Source organism: Dysidea avara, chromosome 6, assembly GCF_963678975.1.
Source record: "Dysidea avara chromosome 6, odDysAvar1.4, whole genome shotgun sequence".
NCBI classification, from domain to species: Eukaryota; Metazoa; Porifera; class Demospongiae; order Dictyoceratida; family Dysideidae; genus Dysidea; species Dysidea avara.
Genome location: NC_089277.1, coordinates 28,359,000 through 28,383,701, shown reverse-complemented (window position 1 = coordinate 28,383,701; position 24,702 = coordinate 28,359,000). Strand labels below are relative to the sequence as shown.

General features: G+C 38.2%; 1 protein-coding gene across 2 annotated transcripts in view; it reads right to left on the bottom strand.

The window, feature by feature from the left end:
• Window positions 1-1,808: 1,808 nt before the first annotated feature.
• LOC136257264 (uncharacterized) overlaps window positions 1,809-24,702 on the bottom strand; it is a 185,225-nt gene continuing 162,331 nt past the window's right edge. For both annotated transcript variants that reach the window (XM_066050356.1, XM_066050355.1), the window contains exons 15-17: window positions 14,193-14,381; window positions 10,332-10,397; window positions 1,809-3,830 (exon numbers count right to left, since the gene is read on the bottom strand). In XM_066050356.1, coding sequence (XP_065906428.1) covers window positions 1,957-3,830; window positions 10,332-10,397; window positions 14,193-14,381 — 2,129 coding nt within the window. In that variant the 3' untranslated portion in view covers window positions 1,809-1,956. The remainder of the gene's footprint in view (window positions 3,831-10,331; window positions 10,398-14,192; window positions 14,382-24,702) is intronic.

The following is a 24,702-nucleotide window of genomic DNA, read 5'->3' as shown; positions in this document are numbered from 1 at the left end:
GGTATATTGTGCCATAATATGCCACAGAACTGCAGGTCTGGCACTCTTGCAGCTAATGGTAACCGCACCCGCGGTACTTGCCACTAAACACGAGTGCTGGGGTATAATCTCTGGCGAGGAGGGGTCTCGTGCTAGCTGATGCATCATGTGCAAAGTGTTTCCAGCACCGAGACACAGTGGTCGCCTGCTTTCAAGTGCCCAGGCGCCAGTTTCACCATTAATACCTAAACTCCGGCATCGATACTTCCGATTTTTCTTATCAGTCGTTCATTGGCCTCTATGTGTCCAGGCTCGTGATAAGCATCTCGTACAGGTTTTGCATCCAATGTTCACCTTCCAGTACCTGACTGGTAAAGTGGACAGTAGTGAGTGCAGGCCTCAAGCTATAACGCGCATGGGCTATAATTCTGAATCTGTGGTTTTAGCCCTATAGATACATCATTGTGGGAGCCTGTAGCTACTATAATTATCTACCCGTTACGTATTCCGTCTTGTCCGCGTTGTAGAATAAGTTGCTTTGCGGGTATAGGCGTTGTATCCGCGTAGTGGAGGAAGCCATTAGGCGGGCACCGCACGGGTTTACACCCGTATACAGTCCGCCAAGTGAAATGATTCGCGGACAGCGTCCATTCCGTATACAGTGCTAGTATCTCCTGTGTTGTGCAATAATAAAATTAGCTATTTCTCGTAATTCATGAAATATTCGTAATTCATTCAATTACGTTGCTATGCACTGCTAAGGAAGCGTTTGTTATAAATAAACCGCTTTTACCAACATTAGGGACCCGCCGATTATGCTGGCATAATTTTGAGCATAATAGGTACCTAAAAGCATTGAGCATAATGCCAGCATAATAGGTTAAATATTTGTACGATAGTATAAATTCTTGCTGGAAAAATGATAATTGCAAAATAAGATCGATATACTCTAATAGAGCAGTCAGTAACTCTAATAGAACAATCATCAAACTGACTGTTCTATTAGAGTATATCGATCTTTTCTCTTACATGCAGCAAGAATTTATTATTTGTGTTCCAGCCACTCATTTTTTTCTTTCTATACAGTGTTAAACTAGTAGCAAAGCATATGAACTAAGGCATGAACATTGAGCATAATCGAGCATAATAGGTTAATATTGAGCATTAATTTAAGCATAATAGGTGAATTTTTGAGCAGTGCAGCATAGCATAATAGGTAAAATTATGAGCATAATCGGCGGGTCCCTAACCAACATATTACGCACAAAACTATCTTCTAAACTGTTTTATAGTGTGACTAACGTGTTTTTTCCCACAAATTCTCTCGACAAAGCCTCAAAGCTGCTCTTCATTTTCGTTCGCGTACGTAAGGGATACGCCCCCTTTCAACTCGAAGCGATAGGTTATTCCTGGCAGTGTACGAGGCCTGCACCGTTGTTTTTCAGTTGCTAAATTCCTGAAAATCTCAAGGGGAAGGTAGTCTGAGGAAAGTCACCACACCCGTATTTCAGTCCGCCGAAAAGAAACCACCTCAGAGCAAAGTTCACCTGTGCAGAAGTTTAATACAGACTTCATTTCACTTTTACTTCTTACGTAAAAGCTGCTTTCACCGTTATTAAACGATTTTGCTCACGTGGGTGCGTACGGACAAACATAGGTAGATAGATAGATACACACACACACTTTTACGAAAACAATTACAGTAAACCAGGCGCACGCCCACGAAGGCCGGCCGGCTGTGGGCGTGCGCCTGGTTAAAAAAATGTGCGATTGTGCCGGGTTTTCGCAGATCCGGTCGCAATTATTACATGAAAACTTCTATCATGGATTTTTTTGCAAGAAACTAAAGCAAATTACAGCATTGTTCCTGTTGTGATAAATATTTTGACTTCCTCCATTCTTATACACAGTTATAATCAATAATAAGTACAACAATATGAGTACATTATTGTTCAGATTAATAGCTATAGACCAAATTTAATGAAAGCGTTGATGTACCCAGTTAGGAGCAACCTCTTGTAGTTTTATTAGGCAATTAGTAGAGACTAACTCGTCCTCTTGGCTCCTCTGATGTGATGTAAAGTAGTGATAAGCCCTTTGTATATCATCATGTGTCCCAGCACGTAGTGCTTTACCAATTTGATAGAAATATTTTGTGTATAACTTAATACGAGGTAACACCATTAGAGTGATAATGTGGTAGTCGGGTGTTTTCATGTTGAACTGTTCACACTGCATGTTTAAACCATGTAGTAGTTGTTTATCATCACAGTATGGAATGATCTTCTTGAGCACGGTAATTACTTGTTGTGCTATTAGTCCAGGAGGATATTTACTCATGTACACCTCTATTGTTTGGATTACATTGTAATAATTCCTTTTAGCAAGACATTGTTGAATATTTTGATTTAATATTCTATTCGTTTTGTGAGCATCTTTTAATATTTTGTGACAGTCATTGATTACTGATTTAATTTCTTCATTTACTGATGGTACAAATGTTGTGATATTTGGTGATATCTCTAGAGCATCTTGTATTCGTTGTAATGATACTATGGTAGTATGTGGGTCGTATATCACGAACATGTTGATTCTTTTGAGATTTAGTGGAAAAAAGCAATTTTCAAGTGCATTCAGTAGCATCTGTAAATGATTAACAGCATATGATGACGATGCATCGTAACCTATAAAACTTTTCTGGTAATACAGTTTTATTTCATTGGTAGTTGATGAAGCAGTATTTATTTTCCCATCTGGTGATAGAGTTTCCACTTCTTCACTGTCTATGCTTTCAATAATGTATTGACTAATGACAGCATGAACCTCTACACAATGTTGTGTGTCATTATGTGCAAGTATTGTAGTATCAGTAAACTGGACCAAGCTTTTGGCCCATAATGCCTCGACAATGTCTCTTGCTTCATTTTCAGTAGTATTCCATAGAGTGTGTAACACTGCTGTTTGTATTGAAGTACCAATCCCAGTCCACAATATTAATGTCTTCATTTTGTCTGCTTGTGATTTTGTTAGTAAATCCAAGGTCAGATCAATACAAGCCTTTGTTGCATATCTACGACTTCTCTCAATGTTATTCTTGTCAAAGGCCTTTAATCCTTTCTCACGAAATTTATTTTGTAACATTTCTATGGCTTTACGACAACTGAATTTATAATGTTTTAGATTATGAGACAGTTGTCCTCTTGTAAGGGAGAGTAGCAGTGGCCACAAATGGATGTCTTGAGCTAAGTCATCAAGTAATCTTTTATCCTCTTGTGACAGTTGACTGATATCAATCACTCCACGAGTCAGTAGAGAGATACCCTCACTTTGTTCCATTGGACCTACATTAACTACATGTTTGGTAGGTATAAAATGTTCAATGTCATTCATCCTGCTAGTAAGGACTATTTTACAGTTAAAAAATGCCTTCACTATAGGCTCAGCATCTCCAAATTGCCACACATCATCAATAATAACAAGAAGATTGCGACAATAAAGACTGACAAGTTGATTAACTTCCTGTTCAACATGATTAATGTCACCTTGTTTTAAGTATTGACCAGTTAGTAAGTGATATATATGAGTCAACTTCATACTGGGATCAATAACTTGTGGTCCCAGTTCTATAAACACTACACCATCTGTAAAATGTTCCTTCATCACAGGATTATGGCATAAAGCAGTCACAATAGAAGTCTTGCCAAATCCACCAGCTCCAATGACTGTTAATGTTGTTCCAAAACTACTTTGGTCAGTGGTGGATTGACTTAAGTAAGTTACCATTTCATTCAATAGTTGTTGACGACAAACATAGTTGGGTGGTAGTGGTGGAGGTGGTGGACAATTTATCCCTGTAGTGGAACATGACGTGACTAGTTATAAGTACTACTGCAATAAAAAAAATGAATTATATACTGAGATTCCAGCAATAAAAGGAGATATTGATAGCTATGACGTAAATCCCTACTAGGAATTGTAGCAATATGGAAAATCTCCTAAATTGGCATGTTTCATTTTAATCCCAATTCAGGAATTCCTCACATTGCTACAATGCCAAGTAAGGATTTTCCACATAGCTACCATTAACTCATGTTTCACAACTTTTTCACTGTGCAAAAAGAGGAATATAAGATTGTATATCTAATGGCTTAAACTATACAAATAATCACAGTATAGTCTTGCATTATACTAACTATCTTATACTTTAGTACAAGCCCCATCTTATATTATGGGAAACAGATTATGCTTTAGTTTAATACACATTCGTTGTATGGCTTTGTTTACTTAACTAAATGTGATAACTTTTTCGCTTCACCATCTCATTGTTCATGGACTTTTGTTTATACAGACAGCATGTGACTTAAGATGTTTTACTGTATCAAACAAGGTCATGATGATTTTACAATAAGTACACTTCTGTTAATCACTATTATAGAGCTAGTTTTCAATTGCAAACAGAAAACCCTATAGAGAGTTCAGCTAGAAACAAGTCACTGTGTAGAGAGGTCAGCTAGAAACAAATCACCCTGTAGAGAGAGCAGCTACAAAGAAACTATCTTGTAGAGAGTTCATCTACAATCAAGTTACACTATAGAGAGATCAGCTAGAAACAAATCATCTTGTAGACAGTTCAGTTGCAAACAAATCAACCTGTAGAGAGTTCAGCTTGAACAAGTCACCTTGCAGAGAGTTCAGCTACAAAGAAATCACCATGTAGAGAGTTCAGCTGCAAACATATCACCCTGTAGAGAGTTCAGCTAGAAACAAATCATCCTGTAGAGAGTACAGCTGGAAACAAATCACCCTGAAAAGAGTTCAGCTACAAGCAATGAGAGTTTCAGGTACAGTTCAGTTAGAAGTCACCTTATTAACTGCAGTATGTGATAATCATCATTCAATGTTACCCCTGTAAATATACAAATATTTCATCAGACAAAAGCTATACACACAATTACTTCCTTTCTTCCACAACTCCTTACAAGTTAAAAGGAAGCAGCATCAAAGCCATATGGCCAGCTTTGTGACTTGCAATACAAAAAGAAGTAATATCTAAACCAAAACAGCCAAGCTGTAAAAAAAGAGTGTGGCCACCAAGGTGAAAAAAGATGTGAAATCCAAGGTGGCGGCCAAGAAATGGCTGTGATGGTAGGTTAATGGCAAAAATTTTAATTACGACAATTCAGGTGAATTTGGTGCCGATTCCTAGTAGAGGAGGCAACACAAATTCACCTGAATTGTTGTAATTAAAATTTTTGCCATTAACCTTCCATCACAGCCATTTCTTGGCCGCCACCTTGGATTTCACATCTTTTTTCACCTTGGGGGCTGCACTATTTTTTTACAGCTTGGCTGTTTTGGTTTAGATAGTGAATATCTGGAAGCACTTATATCAGTGTTAAGAATACCTGGCAGTATAACAGCATTAAACCATCATTATCAAGCTGCGTTTTGATGTACCATGTCTCCTTTCTCACCATATAAACCTACAATCTAACTTCGTGTCATTACACATATGTTTTAATTTAACTCTTAGCACAACATCGCCTTTTATGTTGTTTCCAGTGCCTCCATTAAAATTCACATAGCCCAATATAAATACGCTCATGAGCATTTCAGCAATTTTCCACACATGTAGGTGATTAACCCACGTGGCACATATGAATTGTATCACAGGTACTCGTGTTTTGCTGGTGTTTGCCCTCAGCCACCAGGTAAAGCACTTGTGCCCGCGGTATAACTATCACACACACACACACACACACACACACACACACACACACACACACACACACACACACACACACACACACACACACACACACACACACACACACACACACACACACACACACACACACACACACACACACACACACACACACACACACACACACACACACACACACACACACACACACACACACACACACACACACACACACACACACACACACACACACACACACACACACACACACACACACACACACACACACACACACACACACACACACACACACACACACACACACACACACACACACACACACACACACACACACACACACACACACACACACACACACACACACACACACACACACACACACACACACACACACACACACACACACACACACACACACACACACACACACACACACACACACACACACACACACACACACACACACACACACACACACACACACACACACACACACACACACACACACACACACACACACACACACACACACACACACACACACACACACACACACACACACACACACACACACACACACACACACACACACACACACACACACACACACACACACACACACACACACACACACACACACACACACACACACACACACACACACACACACACACACACACACACACACACACACACACACACACACACACACACACACACACACACACACACACACACACACACACACACACACACACACACACACACACACACACACACACACACACACACACACACACACACACACACACACACACACACACACACACACACACACACACACACACACACACACACACACACACACACACACACACACACACACACACACACACACACACACACACACACACACACACACACACACACACACACACACACACACACACACACACACACACACACACACACACACACACACACACACACACACACACACACACACACACACACACACACACACACACACACACACACACACACACACACACACACACACACACACACACACACACACACACACACACACACACACACACACACACACACACACACACACACACACACACACACACACACACACACACACACACACACACACACACACACACACACACACACACACACACACACACACACACACACACACACACACACACACACAGAGACACACACACACACACACACACACACAGACACAGACACACACACACACAAAATATATGTATGCGACTGGATTTTGGAAAAACGATCCAAATCGCACATTAGAAGTTTCGAGATAAATAGTTTTAAAGAATTCAAGCCAGCATAACTCTCCAAGGATAGTAAGCACGCATATGAAACTTACACTAAAGATGCATCAATCTGTTACCTTTCAGACCACTTCCAGTACTTGTAGCTGCTTGTAGAGTTTCCTGCCAAATAAGATAGAAAATCTGAGCTGTTGGATGAGCGAAGTAGTATCACAAGTGCTCACAAAGGGGTGGAGGGTGAGCAAGGGTTAGACCTCAAAATGGAGGCAGATCATGAATGGAGTCCAGAGACAAGATTACAGGGCTGTGCTGGCATCTTAGTGGTTGATATGTAGCAAAATCCACAGCAAAAACATCTGGCCTACATTATAAGGCTGTCCACCAGTAAACCACTGATTCTTGCCAAGCCAGGTCTAGGGACCCGCCGATTATGCTCATAATTCTACCTATTATGTTATGCTGCACTGCTCAAAAATTTACCTATTATGCTTAAATTTATGCTCAATACTTACCCATTATGCTCAAATTATTCCCAATTATTTATGCCTCAGTTCTCATGCTCTGCTAATAATTTCTAATTTATGGATAAAAATAAGTAGCTGAAGCACAAACTTAGCTGTCAAAATGCATATCACAGAAAATATCGATATACTCTAATAGAACAGTCAGCTATATGATTGTTCTATTAGAGTTACTGACTGTTCTATTAGAGTATATCGATCTTTCTGTGATAGCTATCTTGATAAGCAAGAATTCATACTATTACACAAATATTCTACCTATTATGCTAGCATTATGCTCAATGTTTTCAGACACCTATTATGCTCATAATTATGCCAGCATAATCGGTCGGTCCCTAGCCAGGTCCTTCACAAGGCGTAAAACCGCCATTCGAGCTCTACACACCCCCAGAAAAGACATCTGTTGAAACCAGCCTCAAGTAGTTTGAGTGGTACTGAGTGTCAAAATTACTAGTATGATAGTGTAGCTATCCACTGGTGGTGTTAGTTTGATTTTGCCTGATGTGCGATTTGGATCAGTTTTGTAAAATCTGGTCACATATATATGTAATATATAAACCATGGCTACGAGGTGTATTGCACTTATATGCACCCTGACTCCGAAGTCAGAGGAAGTTTACTGTTGATAAATGCCAAGGCGAATTACACCGCAGTGAGCCATGGTTCATATGATATATACCAGGTTTCTAATTTAATCCTCACTACATTACTTACTAACAACCCATATGCACACAAGCCAACTTAAAGTATATACTTAAACTTAATTCGACATAGTTTGGCATGGTAAACTCGCTGGAAGCATTCCTCTCACAATTTAGCACTCACAATGAAGAATCAAATTGATTGTAGGACTTAGCATACATATCTCCGTATATCACCAGGGCTTTTCCTTTCATATCAACAAACGTAGGAGCAATGTTACTTGCTGCCACCCATCATCAAAGTCGCTAGGTATGGGTATAAAATGAGTCCAGTGGTTGGAATCTTATTGGCTGGGGTAATTGATCGCCTAGCGTGATGAAGGCAATTAGCCAGCGTCATCTGGGTGATCAGTCATGCTAGCATTTTCCCGCCCATTTTGGGCTATCAGCCCGTAATCGTGACACAGTAATGTGTCACGTGACATCCCAGGTAAGTAAGTCTTCGTATCTGGATGAGTATATATATACTCACCTCAGGTAGGTATATATATCTAATCAAAAACAGCCAAGCTGTAAAAAAAGGTGCGGCCCCCAAAAAGGCCATGGTGAAAAAAGATGTGAAATCCAAGGTGGCGGCCAAGAAATGGCTGTGATGGTAGGTTAATGGTTAAATTTTAATAACGACAATTCAGGTGAATTTGGTGCCAGGACCAAGTGGCACAAAATTTACCTGAATCATCGTTATTAAAATGTAACCATTAACCTACCATCACAGCCATTTCTTGGCCGCCACCTTGGATTTCACATCTTTTTTCACCATGGCCTTTTTGGGGGCCGCACCTTTTTTTACAGCTTGGCTGTTTTTGATTAGATATCACTTCTTTTTGTATTTGTATACTGCAAAGCCGGCCTATGGCTGGCTTTGAGGCTTTTTTAACCCATGTGTTTTTTTTCTTTACCACAGGAAGAAGAAAAGAACTTAAAGAAGATTTGTAATACTTCAATTATTTTTGATTTTATTAGTAATTGTACAAATTATATACATATATTTATTACATGCCCATTATTCCCCACAGGATATTTTTTTGCAGCTGATCTCTCTACTGGGTGACTTGAAATGTAGCTGAACTATATACAGGATGGTTTCTTTGTGGCTGAATTCTCTACAAGGCGACCTCTTCTAGCTGGTCTCTCTACAGGGTGATTTGTTTGCAGCTAAACTCTCTACGTGGTGGTTTCTTTGTAGCTGAACTCTCTACATGATGGTTTCTTTGTAGCTGAACTCTCTATAAGGTGACTTCGTCTAGCTGAACTCTCTACAGGGTGATTTTTTTGTAGCTGAACTCTCTACAGGGTGATTTGTTTGCAGCTGAACTCTCTACATGATGGTTTCTTTGTAGCTGAACTCTCTACAAGGTAACTACGTCCAGCTGATATCTCTACGGGTTGATTTGTTTCTAGCTGAACTCTCTACAGGTGATTTGTTAGCAGCTAAACTCTCTACATGGTGGTATCTTTGTAGCTGAACTCCCTACATGATGGTTTCTTTGTAGCTGAACTCTCTACAAGATAACTTCTTCTCTACAGGGTGATTTGTTGTAGTTGAATTCTCTACAAGGTGGTTTGTTTGAGGCTGAACTCTCTACATGGCGGTTTCTTTGTAGCTGAACTCTCTACAGAGTGATTTGTTTGTAGCTGAACTCTCTACATGATGGTTTCTTTGTAACTGAACACTCTACAAGGTGACTTCTTCTAGCTGATCTTTCTACAGGGTGAATTGTCCTAGCTATTCAAGAAGAGACCCACCCCCAAATTATTCCCGTGGGCATCGAACAATTCTAATATTATGTGTGTAACTATCCTATAATTCCAGAATTATTCTCACAAAATTGGTGATGACCTATTGTTCCCATAATTATGATGTAAAATAGGTGCAGGCTTAGTTAGGGAAAACCCTAGGTATTATTTTAATCCTTGTAACATCACTAGTAGAATGACATAAATTGCATGGCCATAGGACTGATCCTTTGGAAGTTACAGTGCTTTGTGCAGGCATGCATATTTTCACGAGTTTTCTACTATTCCTCATGTGCTAACATTCTGTAATGTTTTGTGTGACATACAGTATATAGTTTAATTATCAACCAACCTTTCTCTAAGCGTTTGTGTTTGTAGTTAAGTTGCTCCTCCAGTTCAATTTTTGATGACAGATATCCTGTGTGTAAAAGGATTGACTTTAGATGCAGTATTTCGCATGAGTGTATATGAGTACCAAGTGTTGTACTTATAGTAGGGATCATGAAGGTTTCCAATTTCTTGTTAAAACATATGACCAATGGTGTAACTAGGCTTGTACTGACACCAGGGCTCAGTGTAATAAGTTGAAGTCGTATTCACAAGTACTGTAAAGCTATTACAGTAGTGGAATTATCAAAACGATAATTATTTCTAGAGGCACTTATACTGATAACCTGAAGTAATTTCACTGTAACGAAAGGTAATATAGCTATTTTGCAGCCAAAAATGTGTGCTGTTGTCAAGGTCTCATTCGATTATTCGGTGAAATAGTCTTTTTTTACTACTCTATTGCTAATTCTGTGAGCGTAATGCACCTATCAATGTTAAGCCCCACTACCCCCCTCCCGGGCTTACTAAGGGATTAGTGGGGGATTTTCGCCGATTTGATCAGAAATTTTGCCCCACTAGTGGGGCATTTGACCGTTCGAAATTTTAGGCGTTTGATTTAGCTTGCGAGCTATAAGAATTGATCTGTTTCCTAAAGTTTATTCCAGCGATACTACATGGAGATTTGACCACTAGTTATTCCCCAGTGGGTGGAGAATTTGATTTTTCAAAAAGTCAAATCCCGACCATTTCCCCCACTACGCCCGGGAGGGGGGAGGTGGGGGATAACATTGATAGGTGCATAACTTGATTGCTGACACCCAGGCCTAGGCCAGGGTTTAGTTACACCACTGCATATGACCCAAAAGTCAGCCTTATTATTTTCATGAAGACTTGACAGTATTGGTTAGGTATAATTGAGCCTAATGTGCCTTCAGAGTGACCCAAACCACTTTTGGCAATTTTCCACACTTTACATAACTCTACAACAGCTAATGCTACAGCCTTGATTTTTCACTGTTCAGCATGTCTTGGGCCCACCCATTGTTCCTACCGTAGTACCTACAAAGTGTGCGTGATGGTCTTTCTTACATTTGACTCCTTTGTAGCTATCACATACTCATTGGTTCATTGGTGGTGTTTCTGTGGATTCCTGTGCTAGTTTCCTGCATTAATTTTGATGAAATGAAAATCATGCTTAATTTTTTACTCTCCAACATTGAAGTGGACTGATCGCAGACTTATTTCTTGTACTATTCTTCACACGTAATGCATAACAGGTAAAACATTGTTGAAAGCAAAGCAACATAGCAAATTTTGTTTGCTGCTGATTGTTTTGGTGTGCTCATTTAGGTTTAACTAATTGATGCTATCCTTTCCATTGTCATAATGTTTCAAAAAAATTGACAAACAAGTACACAAATATAAATAAAGGGTTCAGATAATAATGATTTATACCTGATAAGCATAGTTATTTATCCCTACTTTAGCCATGTTCCTTTATAGCAATAATACACCTGTATGGAATGGCTAGGTTTGCACATTAGATGTAAATTATTTCTATGAAATGGAACTGTCATCAACTCCATTACATCTTGAGTGGAACTAGTAATATGTGTAATTTAGTTGCCAAGAAGAATACAAAGTCAGATATTTGGTGCCATTTTGGGCTGACACAAATAAACGGGGAGGATTGTGAAAGTGGACAAACCTATTAGTGGAGAATTCTTTCTGAGGTACGTGCAAAGCTAATAACACTATAGCAATTTAAATTTCTATCTTAAAACCAAGCAGACTGATTTTTATGCTGATATTCATCACAATTGAAAAAAAACAACAGAGTAGGACTAGCACCATCCATCTAAATCCTGAGTTTCAGACCAGCAATTTGTCCATTTAGTGCACAGAAAATAGCAACCCGGGAATAACAAGGTCAACTAAAAGTATGACATATTGGCTTGCAGAAGATTCTCATATAAATATTCTATTGAATGCTAGGATTTAAACATGTGCTGAAAGGCTTTGCTCCTAGGTATAAGTTGCCTAGTCGCAGTATCGAAGGGTAATGCATTACTCATGTAATGAGTTACATAATGTCTTAATTTTTGTCGTAACTAAGTAATAGCTATTTATAATAAAATATGCTATAAAAGCTAGTATTTTAATTCAAGTTACTTTACTTACATAATACTCATTACCTACGTAATGAAGTTACAGTAACGACTCAAATATAAAGTAATTTTATTACTACCAGTAACAAAGTTATCAGTCTCTTACTAATCCACTGAGTAATGCCTAGCCACAATGAAGTAACAAAACCCACCTCAAATGAATGAAGCTTATTGACCAGTTACTTTCTCTTGAATACAGTTATAACCAATATAAATAAGGAAAATTTGTCAAAAATTTTTTGTCACTCACTGTAAATTAAAACAATGAATTATTTAAAACTATTATATGGATAATTCACGCATATAAATATTAACACAATAGCCAGTTATTCTGTCAAAAAAATTTCATCAATTATGCCAGTGATGAAAATATGTAGCATCAAAATTTAAATAGACAAAAAATTTCTACATCAAAATTTTCCTGATTTACAGTATGCTACTGTAACTGGTGTTGCTTGGTTGATCCACGCTTCTATAAGAGATTGTCTGAAGATGTTGGGATAGAAAATTACTACAATTACTGCATTGGAGAGAGAGAGAGTTCATAGAGGAGAAAGTATAATCAGGAGGAGTTGTTATATACATAGAGGAGTTGTATAATTATTATTATCATGAATGCATGCATATAGTGGTAAACAAAATGAACTAGGTTTTCTTCATATATCTTTGAAAGCACAATAACAGTGTGCCTATAGAAAATACAGTAAAGCACGTCCCAAGTGTTGTTTAATATGCTATTTATGACAAAAGTTCTGTGGGAGAAAATCTTTTTAAAAGTAATTACACATATGTTCCCAACTAAAAGGCTCAGGTAGTATTCTAGGTCCAACACCTTCGTGTTTCACAAAGTCTTCTCTACACTTTGCATAATAGCAAGAGTTCATAATATATAATAGAGAGTATCCAATGCCTGTATTACCCCTTCAAAACACAGTGCATAATAATTGTGTAACATATCTGAATATATTAGTATAATTTCAGTAAACTCCAACACATGGCTTTGCCATGAAAGACTTGTTGATAGGCGTTGATATACCAAAGCGAAGACCTACAAGCACTTCAAGGCCATTATAGCTGATGAAGCAAGTTAACACCTTTGGTGATGACGACTATTGCATAACATTATAACGCAGTGTGTTTTGAAGGGGCAATACAGCATTGGATACTCTCCTAAATATATATATATATATATATTATGAACTCTTGATAATAGATCCATCATCACGCAGGAGTTTCTGATGCTTCGGAGCTTCAAATTATTCTTTCTGGCAATTCTTTTAAATTTATCTATTATTCCCAAAATTATTCCTGGAATTTGTAGAAAAACAAGCATATTAGTGAGAATATATTTGCAAAATGACTTCTATATTAGAATTATGCACTGGGAGTTGACTGCTCTATTAGAGTATATTGATCCTTTCAATTAATTTTATATTTGCACTGTTTCAGTGTTTTATCCAAAGATTTTCACAGGAAAAACTTATTTTGCACTAATTATACCTAAAACTCATTCAATTATTCCAAAATATTCCCCAATTCTTTTGACTACTTATTATAATTTATTTCTGAAATTATTCCAGCGTAATAAATTTGTCCCTATCAATCGGAACTTTTGTTATTCATGGTGGTTAATGCAACCATTTACAATGTAAACACCATCTTTGAGTGACGCTTATTTGTCACCTAAATACATGTTTTTTTTTTCGTTAACATACCTTTAGGTTGTGGTGACTGAGTTTTACTGGCTACTGGGGAAGAATCAACACTCACTGATGAGTCATGTGATGTATGGTGAAGTGTTGTAGGGTTATGTGCTCCAGGTGACAAGCTGGTGCCATCATTATGTAGTGATGCAGTAGTAGTAGTTGCAGTGGGTGGTAATAGACAGAGAGCCTCCAAAAATTCTGTAAAATACTGTATATGTTCTGCAGAATCTACATTATTCATAAGTTTGATGCTCATAATATTGTTGTATGTTGTCCAATTGTAAAAACTAAACATGACCTGGTCTGTGAAAGGGGGTCTTATAGCCTTTCCATATAGTCAATTTTGACTAATCATAACTCCTCATGTTTTCAACCTATTACCTTCATATTACACTAAACCATACTGCTACATTAGGGGTATAAGGGGACTAAATTTCAGGGTGATACTGCATTCACAAGTCTAGTTACAGGCTGTCAAGGACATGTAACTGAAGAAGCTATAAGACCCCTTTTTATAGACCAGGTTACAAATATTTTAATAGTTTTTATTCACACAAGAAAAATAAATCTAATCCAAAACAGCTAAGCTGTAAAAAAAAAGAGTGCGGCCCTCAAAAGGCTATGGTGAAAAAAGATGTAAAACCCAAGGTGGCGGCCAAGAAATGGCTGTGATGGTAGGTTAATGGTAAAAATTTTATTAACAACAATTCAGGTGAATTTTGGTGTCATTTGGTCTTGGCACAAAATTCACCTGAATTGTCGTTATTAAAATTTTTACCATTAACCTACCATCACAGCCATTTCTTGGCCGCCACCTTGGATTTCACATCCTTTTTCACCATAGCCTTTTGAGGGCCGCACTCTTTTTTTTTTACAGCTTAGCTGTTTTGGATTAGATTTCACCTCTTTTTGCATTTGTATACCCCAAAGCTGGCCTATGACCAGCTTTGGGACTTTTTTAACCAATCATTTTTTTTATTTTCCATAGGAAGAAGAAAAGATGAAGCAGATGAATACTTTAAATATTTCTGATTGTATCAATAAATGTACAAATTATATATAATCTAATCCAAAAACAGCCAAGCTGTAAAAAAAGTGTATGGCCCTCAAAAAGGCTATGGTGAAAAAAAAAGTGAAATCCAAGGTGACGGCCAAGAAATGGCTGTGATGGTAGGTTAATGGTAAAAATTTTAATAACAACAATTCAGGCGAATTTTGTGCCAAGACCAAGTGGCACCAAAATTCACCTGAATTGTTGTTATTAAAATTTTTACCATTAACCTACCATCACAGCCATTTCTTGGCCGCCACCTTGGATTTCACATCTTTTTTCACCATAGCCTTTTTGAGGGTCGCACACTTTTTTTACAGCTTGGCTGTTTTGGATTAGATTTCATTTCTTTTTGTATTTGCATACCCCAAAGCCAGCCTATGGCCGGCTTTGGGACTTTTTAACCTATCTTTTTTTCTTTACCACAGGAAGAAGAAAAGATGAAGTAGATGTACTTTTAATATTTTATCAGTAAATGTACAAATTATATATATAATACATATATTGATTACAGAAATCTCCATGGTGGTTTCTTTGTAACTGAACACTCTACAAGGTGACTTCTTCTAGATGCTCTCTCTACAGGGTGAATTATTTATAGCTGAACGATCTACAAGGTAACTTCTTCTAACCGATCTTTCTACAGGGCAATTTGTTTTTGGCTGAATTTTCTACAGGGTAATTTCTTTGCAGCTGAACTCTGTACATGGTGGTATCTTTGTAGCTGAACTCTCTACAAGGTAATTTCTTCTAGCTGATCTCTCTACAGGGAGATTTGTTTGTAACTGAACTCTCTACAAGGTAACTTCTTCTAACTGATCTTTTTACAGGGTGATTTGTTTGTAGCTGAACTATCTACAAGGTAATTTCTTCTAGCTGATCTCTCTACAGGGTGATATGTTTGTAGCTGAATTCTGCACAGGTGATTTGTTTGCAGCTGAACTCTTTACAGAATGGTTTCTTTGTAGCTGAATTCTCTACAAGGTAACTTTTCTAGCTGATGTCACTACAAGGTCACTAGTTTGTAGCTGAACTCTCTACATGGTGGTTTCTTTGTAACTGAACTTTCTACAAGGTGACTTCTTCTAGCTGATCTTTCTACAGGGTGATTTGTTTGTAACTGAATTCTCCACAAGGTAACTTCTTCTAGCTGATCTCTCTACAGGGAGATTTGTTTGTAGCTGAACTCTCTACAAGGTAACTTTTCTAGCTGATGTCTCTACAAGGTCACTAGTTTGTAGCTGCACTCTCTACATGGTGGTTTCTTTGTAACTGAACTCTCTACAAAGTAACTTCTTCTAGCTGATCTCTCTACAGGGTGATTTGTTTGTAGCTGAATTCTCTATAAGTGATTTGTTGGCAGCTGAGCTCTTTACAGAATGGTTTCTTTGTAGCTGAACTCTCTACAAGGTAACTTCTTCTAGCTGATGTCTCTACAGAGTCACTAGTTTGTAGCTGAATTCTCTACATAGTGGTTTCTTTGTAACTGAACTCCCTACAAGGTAACTTCTTCTAGCTGATCTTACTACAGGGTGATTTGTTTGTAGCTGAATTCTGTACAGGTGATTTGTTTGCAGCTGAGCTCTTTAAAGAATGGTTTCTTTGTAGCTGAACTCTCTACAAGGTAACTTCTTCTAGCTGATGTCTCTACAGAGTCACTAGTTTGTAGCTGCACTCTCTACATGGTGGTTTCTTTGTAACTGAACTCTCTACAAGGTAACTTCTTCTAGCTGATCTTTCTAGAGGGTGATTTGTTTGAAGCTGAACTCTCTACAAGGAAACTTCTTCTAACTGATCTCTCTACAGGGAGATTTGTTTGTAGCTGAACTCTCTACAGGTGATTTGTTTGCAGCTGAACTCTCTACATGATGGTTTCTTTGTAGCTGAACTCTCTACAAGGTAACTTCTTCTAGCTGATTTCTCTACAGGGAGATTTGTTTGTAGCTGAACTCTCTACATGATGGTTTCTTTGTAGCCGAGTTCTCTGCAAGGTAACTTCTTCTATTGATCTCTCTACAGGGCGATTTGTTTGTAGCTGAATTCTACAAGGTGATTTCTTCTAGCTGAACTATCTCTTTCCATAGTTGCATGAACTCCCTACAAGGTAACTTCTTCTAGCTGATCTCTCTACAGGGTGACTTGTGTGTAGCTGATCGCTAAACAGGTTTCTTGTTTCTAGCTGATCTCTTGAATTCTCTTTAGGGTGACTGCTCTATTAGGGTGACTGCTCTATTAGAGTATCTCGATCTCGCACTTGCTGCACCAAGTTGGATTTCGTGTTATAACCCCGTGGCTTTAAATCTGATTCTTCTACACCATTGATGAGCCTTTCTAAGATGATTACTCCATCTGTACAACGATTTTCAAAGCATTACCTTAAACGATTTATCTGGTAGGCATGACAAACAGTCGTTTTTTTATTAGCTAATCTCAATTGCGTAATTGTTACACACCGATTTTCAGCTTCATTCCATAAGCGGTTCACCCTGTAGGCATGACAACATATTGGTGTTATTTTTCGTGAATAATCGCTCATAACCCTTTGCCTGTTTAACGTATTCCAGCCAAAGTTGGTAAAGAGATGCGCCTTCATACCTCCCTTCTGTGTGCCAAATTTCAAGGCAATCGGATATTGCGTTCGCGTTTTATAGCAGTTTTTGTAAGTGTGCGAAAAGAGGAAGAAAAATAAGAAGAAAAAAGAAGAAAAAAAAAGAGAAGAAACTAAGCCAATTTTTGAAGTCGCATATCTCGGGAACGCGTGAAGCGATTTCGCTCAAATTTGGAATGTGGAGTACTGAAGTTGGAGGGCATGTCCATAGCAAAAATTGTCTTGTTTCATCAAGGAAGCACAGAGCTACGGAGGTGCGAAAATTGTGTTTTCTTTCTTCCTGTCAATATACTCACGGGTGTTACGTGTCGGCTTCTTGGGCCGCACGACACACTACCGTGTGTCTTGATATATATATATATCTAATCCAAAACAGCCAAGCTGTAAAAAAAACAGTGCGGCCCTCAAAAAGGCTATGGTGAAAAAGATGTGAAATCCAAGGTGGCGGCCAAGAAATGGCTGTGATGGTAGGTTAATGCAGGGCCGGGCCTGACCACTTTTTCAACATTAATTTAAAAAATACAAATCCAAGTCATGATAGGCACTGGTCAATTATGCTGACGTGTTTTTGGGAATGATACTGGATGCCTAAAGCATCATGCAAGTATTGTGATATAATGTCAGTAGAATATTTTAAATACCTGTCAAATCCTTTCCGCGTGACAATCAATCATGGGCAAGATCGAAACACTCTAATAGAACAGTCACCCTAATAGAGCACTCAGGTACTTACTGATTTATTAGTCAAACGCTTTATGAAACTTGCAAGTATGATATATAAATAGTTTAAAATCATGGAAGACATTGGATGAATATTTGAGCACTGCAGCACAGCACGAGAGTAAAGATTAAGCATATAGCTTAGTGCCCAGCTAGCTATTTACATTTAAATTAATTATATATAAGTTATATAGCTATATATCAGTTTCAAATGTTAGACTCATGCTGCATGTGTATGGCTATAACAAAAGGGAACAATATTTACATGCGTTACGACTGTATAATATAAGAAATTAATGTGAACACGTGATATAGGCCTGCCTAGCTACATGCAGTGAATATAGCACAAGTGCTAGTCAATAATTTGCTAGGGAATTTACAGCTGAAAATAGTCTCAGATTTAATCCTAGAGCATGCAATTTTGAAATTTTCGCTGGGGAGCATGTCCCCAGACCCCCTACTATTCACACAACAAGTCTGCTCAGCATTTCACTGCCTACCTCTTGGCCTGACCACTTTTGAATTGCTTCCTCCGGTCCTGTAATGGTAAAACTTTTAACAACGGCAATTTAATTGAATTTTGTGCCGCTTACAAAATCACCTAAATTACCGTTATTAAAATTTTACCATTAACCTACCATCACAGCCATTTCTTGGCCGCCACCTTGGATTTCATCTTTTTTCACCATAGCTTTTTGAGGGTCGCACTGTCTTTTTTTACAGCTTGGCTGTTTTGCATTAGATTTCATTTCTTTTTGTATTTGTATACCCCCAAAGCCGGCCTATGGCTGGCTTTGGGACTTTTTTAACCTGTATTTTTTTCTTTACCACAGGAAGAAGAAAAGATGAAGCAGATGTACTTTAATATTTCTGATTTAAATCAGTAAATGTACAAATTATATATATAATACATATATTTATTATAGAACTCTCCATGGTGGTTTCTTTGTAACTGAACACTCTACAAGGTGACTTCTTCTTGCTGCTCTCTCTACAGGGTGAATTGTTTGTAGCTGAACAATCTACAATTGTGACCCAGTCTGGGAAAACCGGTCTCACCGCCTATTTAAAAGTATTGAGAAATACTGGTTTTAAGTATGTAGTGTGTTGTAGCTCATCAATGGTTGAAGCTATGTGTACCAAATTTTCACACGTTTTACACCAATTTTTTACCTTCCAGACAGTGCTCGAAATAACGTTTGACAACCGGACATTATCTGGACAATACATGGAATGTCTGGAAAAGTTTCTATTTATCCGGACAATTTGTCCAGACACAAGAGAGCTAGTGAGGATACTGCTAGCAGTGGTCACGGAAACGCGTAGCAGCAAAGAATACGGTGGAAAAGTTGGTTTGTGAAATGATAAAAGTCTTCTGATGATACAAAGGTTGTAGTTTGTACTCAGGTTTGAAACAGCATTTGGTGATTCGGAGCACGTGACCATGTAAAAAATGTGAAATGTTTAATGAAGGTAGGCCGGCCTTTATTAAAGGCAAGACCAATATTCATGTTTTGACCATCAAGGATCACGTGGCAACCGAAATGCACAAGCGAGCAATGGTATTGGAGGCCAAGAAATCAGCCAGTAGCTTGATGGAATATGCACCAGTTGTATGGGCAGTGGCTCAAGCCAACCTTAGCAAGGCTGCCAGGGTGAAGATTAAAAGTAAAATGGATATTACTTACACAATCTCTAAAGAAAATCTTCACTGTTAAAGATGGAAGTTATTTGTCAGTTTGAATTAGCTATGACTGTTTATGACCTGCATATCACTTACTGTAATTATCAGTGTAATGATACATTCAATAATTGTAACATTTTAATGTGATACAATGGCGGATCCAGGATGGGGCATTTGGGGCAAATGCTCCCCCCCCCCCCCCCCCCCCCCCAACCAAGAAATTGCATACAAGATCGAGATACTCTAATAGAGCAGTCAATTACTCTAATAAAGCAGTCACAATGTTCATGAGGCAGTGTAGCTTATCTATGAAGCTATAAATAGGATTTTATTTTGCATAATAGACGTGATATATTTGGTAAAGGATAACTAGTTATTATTGTTGTGACCTTTTTTTTCTTTTTTTTTGGTCTTCAACTGTTTTTCAGCAAGGTGCCCCCCCCTCTTTCCAAACTCTGGATCCGCCCCTGTGATATTATTTGTAAGATACAAATTGTCATTGTACAATAACACAAACTGATCAATTCTTGTTTCCTGTCAAAAATATAACTAATCATACATCTGTATAATTATGGTAAAATGTTTGTACAGATTAAACTTACCTTTTCAAAATGCTTTTAGATGTAATCTCAGACATTGTAATTTTTAAAAATTTCTTGGTGGAGGGGGGGATTCTCCAGGCCCCCTAGAATTAGCATGCTTTGCATGCTAAATTACATTTTGAATGTGACTGGACAACTATGTTGACAGTATTTCGAGCACTGCTTCCAGAGCATCCACTGTGCAAGTAGCCAACAACTAAGTTTTCAGCCTTTTTAAATAGTTTTGAAACTGAGGTTGGCTATATCAGGCGAGCTCCAAAAGGGGTGGGAGGTTGGGGGCCTGGAAGGTGGGCAAGATGGTGTTCAAAACTTGAAAAGAAAGGCGTAGGGATGAATTAGGCCATGTTTTGGGCCATTGAGGTCTCAAAATTGACTAAAATGAAAGGAAATTCACAGCAGAGGTACTTATTCAATACTACAAAGCTGTACAGCCACATACAGCCATCCCCAGGCTGACCACAGCTCTGTTAAGGCCCCACACCACACGTACGGATCACCACTGGGCTTGGGAAAAGCAGCCAGCAAAACCAGATGACTCAAGTCTAGTTGTGAAGGGCAAAGGTCACAATTTGTTTGGTAGAAATTGGCTAGTACTCTTCCATTTAGAGTGGAAAATTATTGGCTTAGCTACTTTCAGAAAAAGCTCTACTACTCTTGCTGGAACGCTATGCAGATATTTTTGTTGATGGATTGGGCTCAATACAACATTTCCAGGCCAAATTACAAGTGAAAGACAACACACGTCCAGTGTTCCACAGACCAAGACCAGTGCCATTAGCTGTTAAAGGAGCACTTGAAGATGAACTCAAACATCTACAGTCAGCTGGCATAATTGAGAAAGTGCCAATTGTAATGGGGATGGCAAGCTTCGAATTTGAGGGGACTACAAAGTGACTGTCAATCCTCATCTGGACAATAACCAATAACCCCTTCCAAAGCCTGACACTTATTTGCTTCATTGTCTGGAGGACAAATATTCTCAAAGATTGATCTCACTCAGGCTTATCAACAAAATTAATGGTTCTTGATGAGGAATCCAGAGAATTTGTTACAATTAATATACACATGTACCTTTGTGGATTGTGTACACGTGTACACAATCCTTTCTGGGACTATTACATTACTATGGCAAATTTATCCTAAATCTTGCTATTTTGTTACACCCCTTAAATGCTTTGCTGCAGACAGGTCATCAGTGGCATTGGTCAACAGAATGTGATGAAGCATTTGATTAAACTAAAGAGCAACCAATGTTTGCTGCAGTCCTAGCACATTATAATCCTGACCTACCTGTATGTCTCAGAGGAGATGCATTTGCTTATGGAGTTGGGGCTGTTATCTCCCATGTCTTTCCTAAAGTAGAAGAGTGAGGACCTATTGTATTTGCTTCACAAATACTTTTGTTTAGTAAAAAGAACTATTCTTAATTGGAAAAAAGGTATTGTCCTTGATTTTTGGGCTCCAAAAGTTTCACCAATATCTGTATGAAAGAAAATTTACACTTGTTACTGATCATCAGCCTCTTACAGCTATTTTTAACAGTAAAAAAAGCATTCCGACACTTGCTGCTGCACGTTTGCAAAGCTGGGCTTTGTTGTTATCTGCTACACTATACAGTTCCAACCAACTTCCAAGACAGCACTAAATCTGATTATTCTGACCTGATTTGTTCAATATCCAACTAATTGAAACTCTTCCGATAACCTCTGAACAGCTTAAATGAGCAACTAGACAGGTTGCAATGTTTAGTAGTAAAGTGTTGATGTATACCAAGCAGCATAGATTACTTAAATACTAAAACTTTTCTGGCACGGACGACATGATTTAACTTTAGAAGATGATTGTAGATTTAACTTAAGAAGACAATTGTATCATGTGGGGAATGAGAGTGATTGTACCCCGTAAGTTACAGGAGAAAGTGTTACAAGAGTTACATGAAGTCCATTGTGAAATAGCTCCTACCAAGGCCCTTTGCTCAAAGCTATGTTTGGTCACCAAAGTTAGACAATGACATTGAGCCACTGATGAAATCGTGTACACAATTCCAATCTGTTTAAAAAAGTCATTGAAATAAATTCAACCACCACTGCAGCCACTACCACTGAATTACGTTGCTTATTTTCTTGTTATGGTTTACCAGGACAGCTTGTATCCGATAACAGACCACAGTTTGCAGCTGATGAGTTTCAAGTCTTCTTGAAATCCAATGGTGTGAAGCACATCCATTGTGTCCCATATCATCCTTCCTCTAATACGGCAGTTGAACATTTTGTTCACAAATATTCAAGAAAGCCATGCAAGCCAGCAGTAAAAGTGATTCACCTTTCAATCAATATTTAATGAGTTTTCTCTTAACCTACCAAATTATACCTCATTCCATCTAATTTTGCTCCACGTATACTGCTTCTTAAGAGAGAAGTGAGAACCAGGTTTGACCTTTTACATCCAGATATTAACCCCTCCACTGAGAGATTCCAATCTGGATGTTTTAAGAGACTATTTCTCACAAACCATACAACATAATCCCTTAAAACTATATCTAATCCAAAACAGCCAAGCTGTAGAAAAAGAGTGCGCCCCCCAGAAAGGATATGGTGAAAAAAGATGTGAAATCCAATGTGGCTGCCAAGAAATGGCTGTGATGGTAGGTTAATGGTAACAATTTTAATAACAACAATTCAGGTGAAGCTTTTGCCACTTGGTCTTGGCACAAAATTCACCTGAATTGTCGTTATTAAAACTTTTACCATTAACCTACCATCACGTCCGCCACCTTGGATTTCACATCTTTTTTCAGCATAGCCTTTCTGAGGGCTGCACTCTTTTTTTACAGCTTGACTGTTTTGGATTAAATTTCACTTCTTTTTGTATTTGTATGTCGGCTTTAGGGCTTTTTAACCTATCATTTTTCTTTCCCACAAGAAGAAGAAAAGATGAAGCAGGGTGATTTCTTTGTAGCTGAACTCTCTACAAGGTGATCCTGCTAGCTGATCTCTCTACCGGATGACTTGTTTGTAGCTGAACTCTCTACAGGGTGATTTGTTTGTAGCTGAACTCTCTACAAGATAACTTCTTCTAACTGATCTTTCTACAGGGCAATTTGTTTGTAGCTGAATTCTCTACAGGACGATTTGTTTGCAGCTGAACTCTCTACATAGTAGTTTCTTTGTAGCTGAACTCTCTACAATGTAACTTCTTCTAGCTGAACTCTGACTTGTTTATAGCTGATCTCTCTACAGGGTTACTTGTTTTTAGTTGAACTCTCTACAGGTGATTTGTTTGCAGCTGAACTCTCTACAGGGTGACTTCTTCTAGCTGATCTCTCTACAGGATGACTTGTTTCTAACCGAACTCTCTACAGGGTGATCTGTTCATAGCGGAACTTTCTACTGGGTGATTTGTTTGCAGCTGAACTATCTACATCATCGTTTCTTTGCAACTAAACTCTCTACAAGGTAACTTGTTCTATATAACTGCTCTGTCTACAGGGCAATTTGTTTGTAGCTGAATTCTCTATAGGGTGATTTGTTTGAGCTGAATTCTCTACATAATGGTTTCTTTGTAGCTGAACTCTCTATTACGTAGGTACCTTCTTCTAGCTGATCTGACTACAGGGTGACTTGTTTGTAGCTGAATTCCCTACAGAATAACTTGCAATGTAATATAATTGAGTAAATTATAAATGCAGCTGAATGTTTTATTAGGGTGACTGTTCTATTAGTCTAAGAGTATCTTGATCTCACATTTGCTACACGTAGTTGCCTTTCGAATCATAACTCAGTGGTTTGTAATCTGATTCTTCTGTATTACTGCAAGGACTTTCTATGATGATTATTCCAGCTACATACAGATTT